We start from the raw sequence: 18,858 nt of genomic DNA, 5'->3' as shown, positions 1-18,858 counted from the left end.
GCGTGCCATTTGCGCATTCTCACCCAGTGCAAGGCTGATAAGGTCATAGCATTAGGACACCACTTTTTTACGCGCATATATGTACAGATACGTACATATGGGATTGAGAGTGTTTCTAGGTATAATCAAATTTCGCCTCCTTTCTTGCATAGACGTTTATATACTGAAGTCGCATTAGTTAGTTTCGCTTTAGCCAGTTACTTAGCAATTAAATAAAACTACATTTTTCAAGGTCACGGTGCTATTGCAGATTATGAATTCACGTTGCATATATAGTAAGACCCAGTAGCCCTAAGCCCTCCATATGTTTTAATCCGGCCCGTGGGCGGACACAGAGGCGTATGTTTGCACATGTTGAAGTTTGTTAACCCTGTGCACGGTTTACAGATAGCGTGTGTAGGCTTATAGGTAACATATAGGGAAGGGTGTACAGTGCAGTATAAATTAACTTCGTCGATTTTAACTTCTGTCCATTTGTTTGGTGACCAATGTGGATTTTGTGGTTATTTAAAATTTATCATTGATGTAAGTGGACGAAGAGTCAGGAGTGCTAGGTCAGTGGTTAAAGCCGGTGCCTTCCAATCATAAGGTCCCCAGTTCGAGATTAATGTATGTCGTCCAGTTACAGAGTTGTTGACAATTGAAAATTCATAAGCATAGACGTTAAATATGAATCTGAGAGACTGACTTCGATCAGCTTGCGGCTTTGATAAGCCAATGAGGCTTCTTCGCGAGTTCCTGCTTGCATCTATAGGATCTAAATACATACATACATACGTACATTCATACACCCATACACACACATAGACACAAGAGAAGGGTATAGTACGGGTGCTGACGAACGATACGCGGCCTGTGATAGACTTGGTTCAATTACAGCAGTTTAAATCTAAAGTGTAAAAGAAGAGTGTGGACCTTATGCAACAGGAAAATCAGTTTGTACGGGTAGGCTCTCTCTTGAAGAAAAACATATGTGAGCTCTGCTTTGTTATATTTAGAGGGAGGCTATCATCAGAGCCATCATATGCATCCTTAATATACAGTGAGTGGCTATAAAGTGCCGAGTACTCAGTTTACTGCGGCAGACTGGCGAAGCGTACATGTATACGAGAACAGTTTTACAAGAGCCTATCGGGCGATGCTGCCACAATTCTGTCACTTTTTGCCGCCGTGTTTGAATGACTGCATTTTCCAGTCAAATTGGCTGAAATTTCGTCAGTGGTTTTTTTGAGTTACTGTTGCATACAAGTGATCATATTTTTGTCATTTTGAAGGTCATTTGAGGTCACGAGAGTTCATTTTCTGAAAGCCTTAAAAAAATGCTCCTCCTAGAGCGTTTGTCCAATCTGCTGCAATGTTGTGAATATCACGTTTGACTGGTGGTGAAGGAAAGATGTTCAGGAAAAATATTTTGTCGTCATGTGAGGACCCAAAACAGGGCCTTCTGTAGAATTTTCAGTTTCGATGAAATGTAGGTCCCAGATAATATGCAATGATCATGAAATTTGTTGTTCAACTTTGCAGTGTTCATGACCAGTATGCGTTTTGGTGTGAGTAGCATCTTAATTTTCGCTTCATTTGGGAATCTTGCAACTTGAACTTTTCACAACAGTTTGTGTGTGGAATAAGACATTTGAGAATGACCTATATTGTTGGAGCCGATTCCGATTTCTGCTCTTTAATATTTCTCTGTGGTGCGGGGATTGAATACAAGTTTCATGTCGTTTTATTATTGTTAAGGTGCAATTTTCGTGATCAATGTTGTGTCAGCAATATCCACAAGCATTTTAGGACACGATTTTATTTGTTTACGTCTATGTAGCTATTACTGCATGAATGATAACTATACGAGGTGTATATACTGTTGTTTCTTTGTGTTTGAATGGGGCATGCTTTATCCCTATAGAAATTAGTACAACGATCTATTGCATAAAATATTTTTGTGACAGTAAAAATTCAATCACAAACCAAACATATGAACTCATTATGGCGTGTATGATTATGTATATGCAGACTTTGCAGAGTCATAGATATACGGCTCTGTGCATGTGTGTTCGCTGACTTCTTGTAACACCCATATCTCTAAAAGTGAATCATTGGCAACCCTTATACTTGGCATGTAGGTTGCCCATATTATAGATAAGGACCTTATTGACTTTATTCGATGTAAAGAGTTATCTGAAGTCAACAGGATAAAACAATGGAAACGGAAACCTTCTACCCATTCTGAGTTGGACAAATCCCTTGGTAAATTAGCTGAGGCCAAAGGTCGTCTAACGTCCACTGACTCAAATTTGAAAACGTTGTGACCACCATAGCTTAGGAAATGTAACATTGACAAGTCTCCTACTTCCATGAGATGGTGTCATTTTGAGTACAAATGTATTAATTTTGTGAAGATCAAAATTCATCAAGGGTCAATAGTATCTGCAGAATAAACAAAACTTTCTCAAGATATCTTACAGGGATAACCTTGCCTCACACCTGTCACAATAAAGTCATCAAACCTCAATACAGTTTTGCATTCTGGTTTAAAGATACAACAAATGCAGCTCTGTATTTTAAGTATTCAAGAACACAAATTAGCGGTAATTATAGCCTTTTGACTTTTCAAATTTGTTTCAAACTTTTAATCATCATTGTTTATTTCAATAAAAATATAAAAATTACATTTATCTTGATTTCATTTTTCAAAACACATGTTTTCAACTTTCTAACATTGTATTAAACTATATCTTCTGAGAAGGAGCAAAATACAATAGAAAAGGAGATGGGAAGAAAGGAAATCACACGTGTTATCCCTCCTAGCCTATATCTTATATATATTTAACACAAACAAATGGATAAAATAAAGAAATATTGCCAATCAAAACAAGTTTCTCAAATAGAAGCTTAGCTGAGCTTCTGCAGCGTTGTTGCACTCGTTGATATGACGGAGGGAGGGGGAAGGTAATTGCAAAGATATATTGGTAGTTGGTGTAAGGTTACCCAAGCACGTGACCCCCCCCTCCCGTCAAAAATGCAACATTTTTACATATTTTCTGTTTTCTCGTAGAGATTTTCAGCTGCAAAAATAGATTACACCGACATTTCCTATAGGAATGTATTTCCTTCTTATGCTTGTTTATTTAGTAAATTAATAGGAGGGGTTAATGCCATCGACGCAACAATTTTAAAATTTATTTTATTCATTTATATGTTTTCTGGGGGTAGGGGAGGGGAAGGGGGAGCTTACGAAGCCCATAATTAGATGACGGGGTCCCTGAAGAGAGAAAAGGCGAGACCGCACTAGCGTTATGATTTCGGTTCCTATACATCTTTTATTCTTGACAATATGTAACCTGTCACTTTTGAACGCAACGTGCTGTGGACTGTTCTTATGCTCCGAGGCCTGTGCTTCATCCGTTTCAACCCCCTGGCGTTAATCAATAACGACCAATCAATCGACCTAAACCTCCGGAATATCCCTTTAAAACTAGTGTACATTCCACCATAAACGCGATCAAAATGGTGTGTGTGGGGGAGGGGGTTGGAGGTGTATACACCACTTTCAACTAGACACAAAATTCAAATGTTGTTAGCATTACTATGCATTTCAACCTAATTATATACGAGCAGATGTCTTGACATATCTCAAAATGGTGTGTGTGGGGAGGGGAAGGGGAGGGGGTTGGAGGTGTATACACCGCTTTCAACTTTACACAAAATTCAAATGTTGTTAGCATTACTATGCATTTCAACCTAATTATATACGAGCAGATGTCTTGACATATCTCAAAATGGTGTGTGTGGGGGAGGGGAGGGGAGGGGGAGGGGAGGGGAGGGGAGGGGAGGGGGTTGGAGGTGTATACACCGCTTTCAACTTTACACAAAATTCAAATGTTGTTAGCATTACTATGCAATTCAACCTAATTATATACGAGTAGATGTCTTGACATATCTCAATACTTCATACTCAAGTAAAATAGTGTACAAAGTGACATGCATGCTTTTAGGTTGAGTTCTTGCCGTCTAATCCTGATTTCAGAACCTGCAGTTTCTCTGCATGCATACTGATCATTATCAATATCATACACTACACTCGTCGCAGACCAAATTAAATCCCTCTCCTGAATTGAATTTTTGACTCGGCAACATGTTTTTGTTTCCTTGAGGACCGCGGGACAAAGTTTACGACTTCATTTGAAACGCCAGTACACTTTTCTTACACTGATGGAGAGGCATATATGCAGGCTAAGTAATGATATGTGATGGGGGCGTTGCCTGTATATGATAATGCAGGGACCTAACTTTTCTAGAGATGGACCTTCTCTGAATTCGCCGATTAAATTACCCTCGTTTTAAAACCTATAAGTTAATTATCGGGATTGAACACTGATCTGGGCCCTGTATCAACCTGTTAACAGGCTTGTTTAAAAATGACAAAAACACTCATAATATGTACTCAATGCCCATAAGTACATTACGTAACTTCGAATGATTGTATTTAACGTGTGTTTAGTATGTCATTTACGTGTAGGCCTATATATATATAGTTAACGACAACCAATGGGGTAAGAAATCGCTACGCTTGAGTGGACAGTGAAGTGCCTAAATACACTGTAGTTTATTACATTTTCAACAGTTCGAGAAACGACAGATTTAATTTGTCAGCAACTCCTTCAGTTGAATGGATGTCGAGTATATGATATACGCACAGGTGCATTTACTTTCGTCGCAAGTTCCAGGGGGTGCCCCCACCTCAAGATCACCATCTGACGTGATTGAGTTCCGACAAACTTGAAGTATATGATTACGTGACCCATCCAAGTTGTATAATGAGGTATAACGTTATATAGTTTTCAGCTATATACAGTGTGTTGCATACACTTTGACGATGCTTGCAACTTCAATTGTTGAACCAAACTTGCAGAATCCACACATGTGGTTTCGCACCAGTGATCGTCTTTAGTTTGCACGTTAATTAGTATCTTGGAGAGATTTACCTGCACAGGAGTGAAAGCTCTGTATACAAACCTGCTTTGTTGTTGGATTATCAGAACGTGAGGCTTTCATATTCGTGACAAGGTAAGGTTAATTCGTTCTTTGTTCTCTGCCAATCTGTTTTTATTATGCATGCTAATCCGCTATTCGTGGTCCTTGTGTCCCAGATTTTAAATAATCTCAAACAATATTTGATTCGTCATGTTCTGCTCGATTTTATATTTTGTTGATTTCACTTATACTCATTTAGAACCGGCTTGCAAAACTAATAAAGTTTATGAGGATATAGTATAACCATCCACAACTTCCGCTTTCTCATCCACCCTTTAGTAGCGACTTGATATGGGAGTCGTGCTAGCCTATTACTATGATCATCTTTCCTCCTCCCTCTTTATTTTAAAATTCGGTGCCCTTTCGGGACGAGAATACAAGAAATCCTCGAATTGTATGTATGTATGTATATGTGATCTTCCCGCAAGCAGGAACTCGCGAAAGAAGCCATGGAGGCTTATAGACTCGCAAGCTGACTGAAGCCAATCTCTCGGCACACATCCATTTAACGTCCATGTCGGGAAGTTGTTATTGAACAAAACCCTTGCCAGACGACACACCTTGCTGTCGGCTGGGAATCGAACCGGGGATCTCATGACTGGGAGACGCCGGCGTTAACCACTAGGCTATACACTCCGCCAATTGTACCCCTTTCATGTTTTAAATTTACTTTAGGCACAACAAAATTATAAAATTAGAAACAGTTTCTTTAGAAATGACGCCCTAACCGTCAACTATACTTATCAAGTTTCTGGAGCACTGTAATAGCTGATTAACTTGCATTAAACTAGCATTCTATGTATCATATTTTAAATGTGAAAAGCCGGAATACATTATAAATGAATGTGCTGGCACTCGAACATTCCTTTCTGCTGGACTGCGTATAACGACATATCACCTCAACAAATCTGCCTATAAGGTTGTGCTGGAAGTTGAAGTAATTTTTATTACTTTTATTGGGCAGATATAAACTAACAAATGACTGCAGAAAGATGTCCTTGAATATTGGGGGCAGTAACATAATTATATACTATCAACCTTCTGTATGATGCCACCTTCATTATCACTGTTGGGATTAATTGTAAGAGTATATCCAATATAAAGTGCATGGATATATCCACGAACAAAACTTGAAATACACTACCTTCGAGTATAACCTTTAGTGACATTAAGAACATTTCCTATGGATGTTTCCTATAGCGAGGGTGTGTATCATTGTATGTTATTTGCCTTGACGTTTTCCTTTCTTTTCCTTTATTCTATGTAGATTGCGGAACCAATATGGCGTGTTTATCTCCAAGGACGACGGCCCTTCTAAAGCTATCTGTCCCTCATGTGGCGCTGATCATCTTTTACTTCAGTTACCTGTTCGCAGGCAGCTTGCTCTTCCACTTCCTGGAGAACACATCGGAAAAAAAGGCCGTTGCTCAGTTTGACAATAGAGAAGAGTCCTTACGTGAAGAGATCAAGACACTGCTCATGAACTGCTCCGAGGCAGCACCCGAGCAGGCGACTCTACTAGATACTCTGTTACAGGAGCTAGTAAATATTTACAATAAGAAATTGCATTGAACAGATTACGTCGAAGCCTGGTGATTTCAGAAATTTAATAACCACGTTATGATCACATAATCAAAAATTGCTAAAATTTGAACGACTGCTGATATTAGAGTGGGGGTGGGACCGTGGGGTACTTTGAACAGTTTCGTACGATATGTTACCACTTTTGCTATACACTTTACGGAGTGATTGTGACTGCAGGGACCCCATTAGGTAAAACCATATTCAGTAGGAACTACTTTTGAAATCAAACTATACTTAAGGTTGGATCAACATTATTTCGAGACTGAATATGTTTACTTATGTAAACGTTATGTAAGCACTAAGACAGGCACAGATTATTTTGCGTGTTTAACGGCTTTATCAGTTTAACAGCGGGAAAGATAACATTGGTTTGTTTAAGGTTGCTAATTTTCAAGTTATGGCGTTAACAGCAGTCATCTAGCAAAATAATGATTTCGTCCTCAACTTAATACGGGCTACTTGAATAATTTGCCTGTTATTGTTATACACTCTGTAATATGTTCTCATATATACAGGATACGGTGTATCGGTTCCAGCGACAACAATGGGAAAGATAGCAGTAGTCATCTATAGCGCTATTGGGGTACCCCTATCATTTCTCCTCTTCGCCGACATGGGCGGCTTGCTCGCCCGACTGGCCTCTTTCATCGCTTCATCTATCCGATTGAGGTGTCGTGGTAAGATGGCTCGGGCAGGTTTCATGTCGTTCGGGGACACCGAGTCTAGTGATTCTACCGCGGTGCATCAGGACTCTCATGCGGTTTATCGCGACCCTGCAGGCATAGGCGGAGGAGCCTCATTTGATTTGGGGGGGCTGTAACGACTTGCCCGAAAAATATAACCAAAATTTTTCGCGCGCTCCGCGCACGTTCCACATGTTAAATGTGCATATCATATAGGTATTCTTCCGTTATTACATCACATGCCAATAACGTACAACCATTTTTCGTGTTAATACCCTTCCATATTGGTTATAATTATTGGGGAAGTCGTTACAACAACAATGATAATAATATATGTTTAACCATTGTAAAATACATTGCAAATTCTTCTTCTCTCAGTAGGTGCCAGTGGCGGAGCTAGGGGTATTGGTCAGGGGGAGAGAATGGTCTGTAGGGGCGCTTTCGACACTATCTAAGCGGAGCGCCACCACAGGTTGGCGCGGAGCGTACAGAATTTTTTTTTGAGTAAAGATACTCCCTAGATCGCCGGAAATGACCCTTTCCAGGCCTTGCTAATTTGCAGATAAACGAAGAATAAATAGGTGTCATCGCCAATTTTATCAGAAAATTGCACCAACAAAATGTGACAAATGTCAATTGGTATTTCAGAGCGCAATAAAAAAGTCAATCATCGTGAATAAGTAAAATAAGTAAAAAAGTGGTAAAAAAGCTGAAAAGGGCGCCAGCAGTCCATTTGAGTCCGTCAGGGGGTCATCCGCCCCTCTGACTGTATGGATGCGACGACACTGGTAGGTGACCGAAAAATTCTCAGCATATTGCCCAAATTTTCACCAAAAAACTTGAAAACACACTGCAAATTATTATTCTTTCAGTAGGTGCCCGAAAAAATTCTCAGCATATTGCCCGAATTTTCACCCAAAAAATTGAAAACCATTGCAAATTATTATTCTTTCAATAGATGCCTGAAAATTTTTCAGCATATTGCCGAAGTTTCACCAAAAAAAAAAAAAAAAAACACACTGCAAATTATTATTCTTCCAGTAGGTGCCCGAAAAATTCTCAGAATATTGCCCGAATTTTCACCAAAAAATATGGTTGGGGGGGGGGGGGCTGCCTATGCCTGCAGGTGATACCAATGCCGTGGAGGGAGGAAACGACGACAGGAAATTCGACGGATCTGCAACGTCTCCTGTGAATCAAAGGGAATCGCGGATCATCCTTCAGATACAACCGAGTTACTTGGCAAGCGTATTAGAAGAAGACTATAATGGGAACGTCCCTTTTCGTTGTCATTATTCTTTTCATAGTGAGTTACATGTGCATTGGTGCTTTAAGTTTTTCGCTCTCTGAAGGATGGAGTTACCTAGGAGCGTTTTATTTCACATTTATCACTCTGACTACGATTGGATTCGGGGACTTTTATCCCATAAAACATATCGAGAATAACTCTCTTTTTCCTTGTATGATATACACACTGGTAGGTCTCTGCTGTTTGTCAATGTGTATCACCTTGTTACAGGCCAGGTTTATTAAACTTGTTACAAATATCAAATCCAATGCATTGTCAATAACAAAGTTTAGCACCGAAAGAGAAGCCGGACGGGTATAAATTCATCATAGTTCATGGTGTCGAGGTAGGAATGCTTTGATACAGTTGATACAGACTGGCGTTTGAATGGTAAACTTAGATTCAGAGTACGTAGTTCTGTTGGACTACTGTCAGCATGGAAGTATCACCTAGTTGCCGGTTCATCAAGGTTGCGTATTTGTTATATGTAGGCTTATGTATTTACGCCAAGTTCTCCATGAAGGATTTACTTGAGAAACTATATCTATCTTTATATAGCTATATGTATAGTTATATATACTATATATAACTATGTATATGACTCAAACTATATAACTATATTTAACTATATTTAACTATATATAACTATAACTATAAATATAACTATAACTATATATATATATATATATATATAACTATAACTATATATATATATTATAAAGTTATAATTATGATGTGTGTGTGTATAACAAAAAGAGCGACCTTTATATACATATTCGTAATTATTTATGAGTATACGTGGAGTTAGAATAAAATAACACCACAATTAAGCCACAGACAGCTCATTCAGTCAGACATCTCATTTAATCCCTAAAGTATAGTTTCTTTCTTTTGGTATAGTTATTTGCATATATATACCAATAGTTTAATACCAACACACAGAGATGCAGAAGGTAATAAAAGCAACATATTATATAGCCTGCGTTGACCTATAGTTCCTCTTCATTACTTCCAGTGACGTCATCCCAACCTTTGCATCCAAAGGTCCCGATTGCAATTAACTTACTAGGAGAAAGGAAGGGGAGAGGGAGGGGTGGGATGCCAGTGTCTTGCACCGAGAGTTATATCTTACACTTTAACTGACATGACCTTTTCAATTTGAATGCAAATCAAGTTACTTCAATCTTAGCAGAATGCAAAGGAAAGATAGAGACAATAATACGCATTGAAGAACCTGAGGCAAACTAATGTTAGTCTAGAGGTCTAGAAAACAAGGAGGAGGAGGAGAAAATATATGAGATAATTAGGCGGATATTAAATAATTAATAAACAACCACGGTGCCTGCTGTGCTGAGTTTTCGTCGTACAGCCGGGCGGTGTCTGTTCACTATATGACGTAACACGATCCTTTTATCTCAAAATCGTCAATTGAGAGACTGGCCAAGGAAAATAAAAACATCGTTTTACAAAAAGACACTGTCACCCGCCCAGAACAGGACCACTAGTAGACCGTGGGGCATAAGGCAAAAATCCCTTTAGTTTTTGAGTTCCGTAGTCCACCTCTGGGGGCAACATCATTTCTTAATAAAAGTGTTGCTTAGAACACCCTAAAATAAAATTCACTTTGTTTCACCAAAATTTCGCGGACGTTAAGGAGAAAATGGCGGTAAAAGAATACTGGAAATAAACCACAATCGGCACCAGCTCGAAATCAGCCAAAGCCTGCCAAAATTTCTCGGTGATGTATTCTGAGCAACAACTGTTTTCGAAAGCAATATAAAATTTGTATGTTTGAAGCAATGCTGTTGCACTACTGCCACGAGGTAAATGTTCCTTTGTACCACAAGCTCCGTACATATCAATTGGGATTAATCTGGCAAGATCATGGACAAAAGTTGTTCTGTTCCAAGCGTTTGGATTACAGTGACTGCTTATCCAAGCGACCATTTTCTTCGATTGTGATTTCGAAGTAATATTGACCTTTTTCATGATTATTCCCTCCTTGAATGGAATGTACTCCCAAACGGAGCCACGACTTCAGATTTAGAATAGTAAGTGAATGACATGTTGAATTTATTACCAGTGAATCCCAAAGGGCGTGCCGATCCCCTGCCCCCTGCTCCCATAGATTCTCTCACCTGTGGAGAGTTTCTAGAGCTCTCCTCAGTGTTATAAACCCACACTTGATGCGCCTTGCGGACAGCCATAGCTCTCTCCCATGTAGAGCTGTTTACACCAGCAGCAAAGATGACCACATCTGCATCTTTGATAGCACTTGCATCTGCTATGGATTTAATAAAAGTTATTCCTTTTATTCTTTTATCTGTATCCGGACATTCGAAGGTTCGCGGAAACCATCCCTTGAGAGATGCCCAATAGGGATTACAAGAAAATACGGCGGCAATTAAAGTATCATTGATTACCCTTTGATCAGGAACTACTCTGTTTTGAGTATATGGAAGATTCCATGAACTTTCATTTTGCACTTGTTGCAGTGTTTTGCTATATGCATCCCACGGTCGTAATTCAAAGACGGTAAAGTTAGCGGTGCCTTTTCTTTTCGGATATTGTTCAAATCTCAAGGTACCAATTCCACAGGTTAGTAATATTGCAATGACAGTCATTACGACGAGTAAAACATTGAGGCACTTCCTATCTGTTCCGATAGCCATACTGAAATTTACTTATTTCTGTTCACACCAAGCGTGCTCATCCAAGGAATATAGAATAATCGATACCGTACCACTTGTGACTTCAAGAAATGCCGGTTTTGAATATATTGTGTAGATACACATGCAATATGTGCATCCACCGAAGATAAGCTATATAGGTGTTACAAGAGCCTCCACCAAAGATTAAATGGTAAAAACAGTAAGTAGGACTTTGTATATAGTTATCTCATTCTCGGGCCACCCTGGTTGAAGTTTAAATTTAAAAATGTAATCTTTTTTTTGTAAATATATACATACTTCTTCTATTCTGATTTGGACGGCCTTGTTCGTCACATATTTTGTGCCTCCGTGACTGGACACAGTAACAAACTCAAGTTAAAAGTGCTAACTTTGTACTATTTCGATAATATTTTACATCTGTTATCGGTGCATATTTCTTATCAAGTGGTTTGATCTCACCTCTTAAACTACAGCTCACATGCATGATCGAGTAGTTAGACACCAATGTAAAAGACAGATAGAACGGAGGGAAACTGCTGATTTTATTGTGAAAATACTGTGATATTGATGCGATCATATTATCTAATGGTACGGTTTGGCAAGGATTCAGGATAAGGAACAGCATACTTTTCTTTTGTATAGACAAGGTGTCACATGAGTTAGATGAAGGAGTCTATCTATAACCCGTTGGTCATATTTACATTGTATATATTTTTTGTATCGATAAAATTGATGAAGGGCCGTTGCTTTCAAATTTGAACCCAGATAACAGATATCTTATAGATAAGTTAATTAATATAGCGGGAAATATTGCCAAATATTTTTCCAAAGGGTTGTTTGTCGATAAACATTACTTAACCCTACGAAAATATATAAGACAAACCTGCTCATTGCTGCAGGAGACTGAGCGTAGGATATTTTGTTTCTATCTTGAATGTAATTAAATCACTCTCTTTGTCTTAAAGGACGGTGCATAGAGTTTGCAGAAGCTAATAAGGACTGTAAGATTTGAGAGACACCAATTGAGGAATTTTACCGATGATACCCGCTAAATTATTCAATAAATGAAGTAAAAAACTTCTCCCCCCCCCCCAAGAAAACCTATTCGCATGTGTCAATATCAAGTTCGTGGTATAATTTATCGTAAATCAACTTGTCAACGTGTAACCAGCAACATTTTCGTAATTGTGGGACCCTGCTCACAACTTTCAGGGAAGAAGTGTACGAATCTTCACCATATAATTTCAAATAGTGAATGTGGGCTTGTAGTGTATAGGTCTTATATAGAGCTGACATATCTGGAAGAGTCTGTCACTATACACTGTTATGTCCTGCAGTATACAGGTTAGCGTCTTATCTGTAATTCCATCTTTCTTTTGTAAAAACAGGTCAGTAACTTGACTTCTTAATATATCATATTTTGTCAATCTAATTGATATTTTGTGAAGCATTCGCCAATTCCATATTCTTTTTTCTGACTAGTGAATATAAAAAAATATATATCTCGTCCCCACACTAAGGGTACTGGGGATTAGATATTATTGTACTCTATCGAGTATTGTTTGAAAACTTGCTACTAAAATTGCTCCCCATGTCACAACCCCTGAGGGTCCATATGGGGGAACCATGTGGTGGCTCAATAAGATAGGGTGGACCTCTTTAGAAGTGGGGGTGAAAACGCACTGTGTGTGTGTTCGTATGTATGAGTGTGTGATCAAAAATGTAAGCCATATATATATTTTTATATATATATACATATATATATATATATGTATATATATATATATGTATATATATATATATACATTTACACATACATATATATATATACATGCATATACATATATATATATACATGCATATATATATATATATATATATATATATATATATATATATATATATATATATATATATATATTTATTTATTTATTTATATAGAACGCTTTTACTAAATCGGGCGAGTGAACTTCGAAAAATAATTTCCAGTAACCAGGCCTATTGTTGGTATAACGACGGATCCAAGTACATTTTAAACCTGCAATGTAGGAATTCAAGTGATTATCATTCAAACTCCCACGACTAATAGAGTTTATAAAGGTACGACGGTTACTTTTCTCCTGCTTATTTCCCCAAATAAACTGTAAAGAAAACTAATACGGTTACGAATAAAATGATCGGGAGGGTTTGGGAGAACCAAAAAAGGGAAAACAAGTTGAGATAGGGCAAAAGTCTTTACGATGATGTTTTGCAGACGGGAGTGGGGTCCCTAGCGGACCACAAATTAAGCACCTGCTTAAGGCGAGAAGCTTGGGCGGAATGATGAACGGAGAAAAGGTCCTCGCGATTAGTTGTGAAAGAAACTCCTAACATGTTGACCGGGTCACGGGACCAGGTAACTGCAAAGTCGTCGACCGAAGGCGGGCTTACTATCAACATGAGGGCCTAATGGGAAAATAGTAGATTTATCGTAGTTAACCTTCGACCTGAGATATTATGAACTACCTCTAGAATACATACAGCTTCCCTAAGAGAACCGGCATTTCTATCTAAAAAGAGAGTGGTATTGTCAGCGTACTGCAAAAGTTTAACCTCACAATTGGAGATAATGACACCCAGAACACTATTGTTATGGAGGAGGGTCTGCGCAAAGATCTCCGCACAGACCAGAAAGAAGATAGGGGCTGAGTGGACATCCCTGTCTCACTCCTCTTTCTAAATTAAAGTTACTAGAAGAATAACCATCATTGTTAACCCAGTTGGAACTGTTGTGATGAAATGTTTTCACCCACTGAATGAAATTGTTTCCGAAAGTGAAAGCTTGTAAGGAGTTGCGTAGAAATTGCCAGTCTATTTTGTCGAAAGCTTTCTCAAAATCAATCAAAAAAATTAGCACAGCCTTCTTGTGATATGAGCTGTAGTCAATAAGATCAAGGTTAAACCTAAGGTTTTCCCTGATAAACCTACTTTAAAGAAAACCAGTTTGATTCTAACCTAGGATAGATGGCAAACCAGTTTCAAACGGTTAGCAAGAGCTTTAGCACCAATTGTATAATCTGTATTGAGTACGGTGAAAGGCCTTAGTTTTTTTAAAAAAAAAAACAGACGAGTCTTTGGGATAACAGTAATAATACCATGTTTCTGATCAGGGGAAAGCTGGCCCTCGGTGAAAGCAAAATTTGGGAATCGACTTTAGTCAGGAATAACGGGGGGAAAAAAAAACTGTTAAACAACTATGCTGAATTTAGAGAAAGTCTGGATCTCGTGTGAGATAAAAAAAAAATTAAGTAAGTGATTGGAAGTAAAACAGCCAGTTTTTGGTGTATATATATATTATTATATTTTTGGTGTATATATATATATATATATATATATAAATATATATATATATATATATATATATATATATATATATATATATATATATATATATTAATGATTGATTTTAAGCCAATGAAGATAATGGAATAGATCAGTCACATTATCATATCTACTTCTACCATATATCATTCTTGCAGCAAAATGCTGAACAGATTGGAGTTGATCATATAAATGTTGGTTGATACCAAAATAAAGTGAGTAACAATAATCAATATGCGAAATAACCATGGATTGGATATATATATGTATATTGGATATATATATATATATATTGGATATATATATATATATTGGATATATATTGGATATATATATATATATATATATATATGTAAAGGATATATATATAGATATAGATATATATATATATCTTGGTTCAGGCCATCCACTGAAATTAATTGACAACCCCTGTCCGAGACTATTTAGCATTTTCATCTATGATGTTTTGAAGTTGAAAGGTCATTTCTTATACAATGGCGTAACAATTATTTTGGGCGTTCGGGTCACTAAAGCAAGCATAGCGAGTACACTGTAATTGCAAACTGCACTAGCGCTGTGAGATTCGGTTCCCACTTCTTATATATCCTCTTAAAACTGTCACTTGGTTCGCAACGTGCACTGGCACTGCTTGGGACCCTCGCGGCTCCGGAATATGCCCCCCTCCTCCTCCCAAGCCTCCTACTCCTACTGGCGTAATACACAACTGTTCTTATAACAATACACATATACGACTAAGAGTAGTTATTATAATGTCATTCTATAACTGATCAGAATTAATTTATACGCATAGAATAATGTTAAGCGAAAGATTAAGTATGCATCCTTGTACATAATGACATAAATAATGTCAGTAATCTGATTTAAAAACACCTCTACAACAATGTAATACGAAATCCGTTACTGGACGAAAATGTTAAAGTTATATATATAGAGAGAATTGACGAAATAAACTAATCTGACGTTTGAGACAATAAACGAAACTTCCTCCACCCGTCTCTGCTTCCCTTTATCAAATTAACTTGCCCCCACCCCCCCCCCCCGCCCCGAAGAACGTACACCATCGTTCATACTAAGTTTCGCCACGCGATGCATGAGTAATTAACCTGTCTAGTCTGTTGTTTTGAGCAGATGGCTTTCCACTATATATACAGTGAGATATAATTACAACTAGTGGTTCAAAGTTGAGGGTTACGTAATTTACTTGTAATATGATAGGCAGTCATCCAATCATGTTTACCACATAAGCCACAACTGCCTAACCATTCCGATCCAAATGGGTCAAAGCGCATGCTCAATGAATGGTTCCCCTTCCAAGCATTCTCTTCCAGGAAATTTAAAAGTGCGCACGCTCCTTCGGTCGACGAAAATGGATAAACGCGAACACTCTTGTAAAGAAATGCTTTACCCATCAGCCGCCAATGATGGTATTGGTTGTACAGAGTTGTATTGGTAGCGACTTTACGAATATATCTTGCTAAATCTCTCACAGAGTCGAAATCGTCAGCGAAAATAAAAGAATTCGGTGGAGCGACTCGCTCATAGTCCGTTTTCGAAGTTCCAACCACAATCGGCACCAGCTCGAAATCAGCCAAAGCCTGCCAAAATTTCTCGGTAATGTATTCTGAGCAACAACTGTTTTCGAAAGCAATATAAAATTTGTATGTTTGCAGCAATGCTGTTGCACTACTGCCACGAGGTAAATGTTCCTTTGTACCACAAGCTCCGTACATATCAATTGGGATTAATCTGGCAAGATCATGAACAAAAGTTGTTCTGTTCCAAGCATTTGGATTACAGTGACTGCTTATCCAAGCGACCATTTTCTTCGATTGTGATTTCGAAGTAATATTGACCTTTTTCATGATTATTCCCTCCTTGAATGGAATGTACTCCCCAAACGGAGCTACGACTTCAGACTTAGAATGGTAAGTAAATGACATGTTGAATTTATATCCATTGAATCCCAAAGGGCGTGCCGATCCCCTGCCCCCTCCTCCCATAGAATCTCTCACCTGTGGAGAGTTTCTAGAGCTCTCGTCAGTGCTATAAACCCACACTTGATGAGGCTTGCGGACAGCCATAGCTCTCTCCCATGTAGAGCTGTTTACACTAGTAGCAAAGATTACCACATCTACATCTTTTATAGCGCTTTCATTTGCTATTGCGGCAATAAAAGTTATTCTTTTATATGTATGCGGACATTCGAAGGTTCGCGGAAACCATCCTCTGAGAGAAACCCAATGGGGATTACAAGAAAACACGGCGGCAATTAAAGTATCATTTATTACCTTTTGATCAGGAACTACTCTGTTTTGAGTATATGAAAGATTCCATGAACTTTCATTTTGCACATGTTGCAGTGTTTTGCTATATGCATCCCACGGTCGTAATTCAAAGACGGTAAAGTTAGCGGTGCCTTTTCTTTTCGGATATTGTTCAACTCTCAAGGTAGGAATTCTCCAGGTTAATAATATTGCATTTACAGTCATCACGACGAGTAAAACACTGAGGCACTTCCTTTCTGTTCCGATAGCCATACTGATATTAAACGTGTCTATCTCGTATATATGTTCACACCATGCGTGCGCCTCCACGGAATATAGAATAATCGACACCACTTGCGCCTTCAAGAAATGCCGGTTTATCTACACAACATGTGCATCCACCGAAGATAAACTATATAGGTGTTACAAGAGCCTCCACCAAAGATTAAAAGTTAAAAACAGTGAGTAGGACTTTGTATATAGTTATCTCATTCTCGGACCATCCTGGTTAAAGTTTAAATTTAAAAATGTAATCTTTTTTTAAAATATATACATACTTCTTCTATTCTGATTTGGACGACCTTGTTGGTCACATATTTGGTGCCTCCGTGACTGAACACAGTAACAAACTCAAGTTAAAAGTGCTACCTTTGTACTATTTCGATAATATTTTACATCTGTTATCGGTGCATATTTCTTATCAAGTGTTTTGATCTCACCTCTTAAACTACAGCTCACATGCATGGTCGAGTACTTAGACACCAATGTAAAAGACAGATAGAACGGAGGGAAACTGCTGATTTTATTGTAAACAATTCTTGTGATATTGATGCGATCATTATCTAATGGTACGGCTTGGCAAGGATTCAGGATAAGGAACAGCATACTTTTCTTTTGTATAGACAAGGTGTCACATGAGTTAGATGAAGGTGTCTATCTATAACCCGTTGGTCATATTTACATTGTATATATATTTTTTGTATCGATAAAATTGATTAAGGGCCGTTGCTTTCAATTTTGAACCCAGATAACAAAGGATTGTTTGTTGATAAACATTACTTAACTCTACGGAAATAAATAAGACAAACCTGCTCATTGCTGCAGGAGACTGAGCGTAGGATATTTTGTTTCTATCTTGAATGTAATTAAATCACTCTCTTTTTCTTAAAGGACGGTGCATAGAGTGTGCACTAATAAGGACTGTAAGATTTGAGAGACACCAGTTGAGGAATTTTACCGATGATACCCGTTAAATTATTCAATAAATGAAATTAAAAATACTTCTCCCGCCCCCTCCCCCCCCCAAGAAAAAGTATTCGCATGTGTCAATATCAAGTTCGTGGTAAAATTTTATCGTAAATCAACTTGTCAACGTGTAACCAGCAACATTTTCGTAATTGTGGGACCCTGCTCACAACTTTCAGGGAAGAAGTGTACGAATCTTCACCATATAATTTCAAATAGTGAATGTGGGCTTGTAGTGTATGTTATGTCCTGCAGTATACAGGTTAGCGTCTTATCTGTAATTCCATCTTTCTTTTGCAAAAACAGTCAGTAACTTGACTTCTTAATATATCATATTTTGTCAATCTAATTGATATTTTGTGAAGCATTCGCCAATTCCATATTCTTTTTTTCTGACTAGTGAATATAAAAAAAATATATCTCGTCCCCACACTAAGGGTACTGGGGATGAGATATTATTGTACTCTATCGAGTATTGTGTGAAAACTTGCTACTAAAATTGCTTCCCATCTCACAACCCCTGAGGGTCCATATGAGGGTACCATGTGGTGGCACAATAAGATAGGGTGGACCTCTTTAGAAGTGGGGGTAAAAACGCACTCTGTGTGTTCGTATGTATGGGTGTGTGATCAAAAATGTGTGCCATATATATATATTTATATATATATATAAATATATATATATATATATATATATTTTTCGAAGTT

At 37.9% G+C, this 18,858-nt stretch overlaps 1 protein-coding gene across 1 annotated transcript; it reads right to left on the bottom strand.

Annotated features, from left to right (window-relative positions):
* Positions 1 to 15,817: 15,817 nt before the first annotated feature.
* On the bottom strand, positions 15,818 to 16,723 carry LOC139959756 (4-galactosyl-N-acetylglucosaminide 3-alpha-L-fucosyltransferase FUT6-like). The gene has a single exon (XM_071957594.1). The coding sequence runs from the start codon at positions 16,721 to 16,723 to the stop codon at positions 15,818 to 15,820; it is 906 nt and encodes a 301-aa protein (XP_071813695.1).
* Positions 16,724 to 18,858: the final 2,135 nt, after the last annotated feature.

The sequence above is a fragment of the Apostichopus japonicus genome, chromosome 19 (genome assembly GCF_037975245.1).
Source record: "Apostichopus japonicus isolate 1M-3 chromosome 19, ASM3797524v1, whole genome shotgun sequence".
Classification (NCBI taxonomy): domain Eukaryota; kingdom Metazoa; phylum Echinodermata; class Holothuroidea; order Aspidochirotida; family Stichopodidae; genus Apostichopus; species Apostichopus japonicus.
Note: the sequence above shows the minus strand (reverse complement) of the source record. Positions and strands in the feature narration are given on the sequence as shown.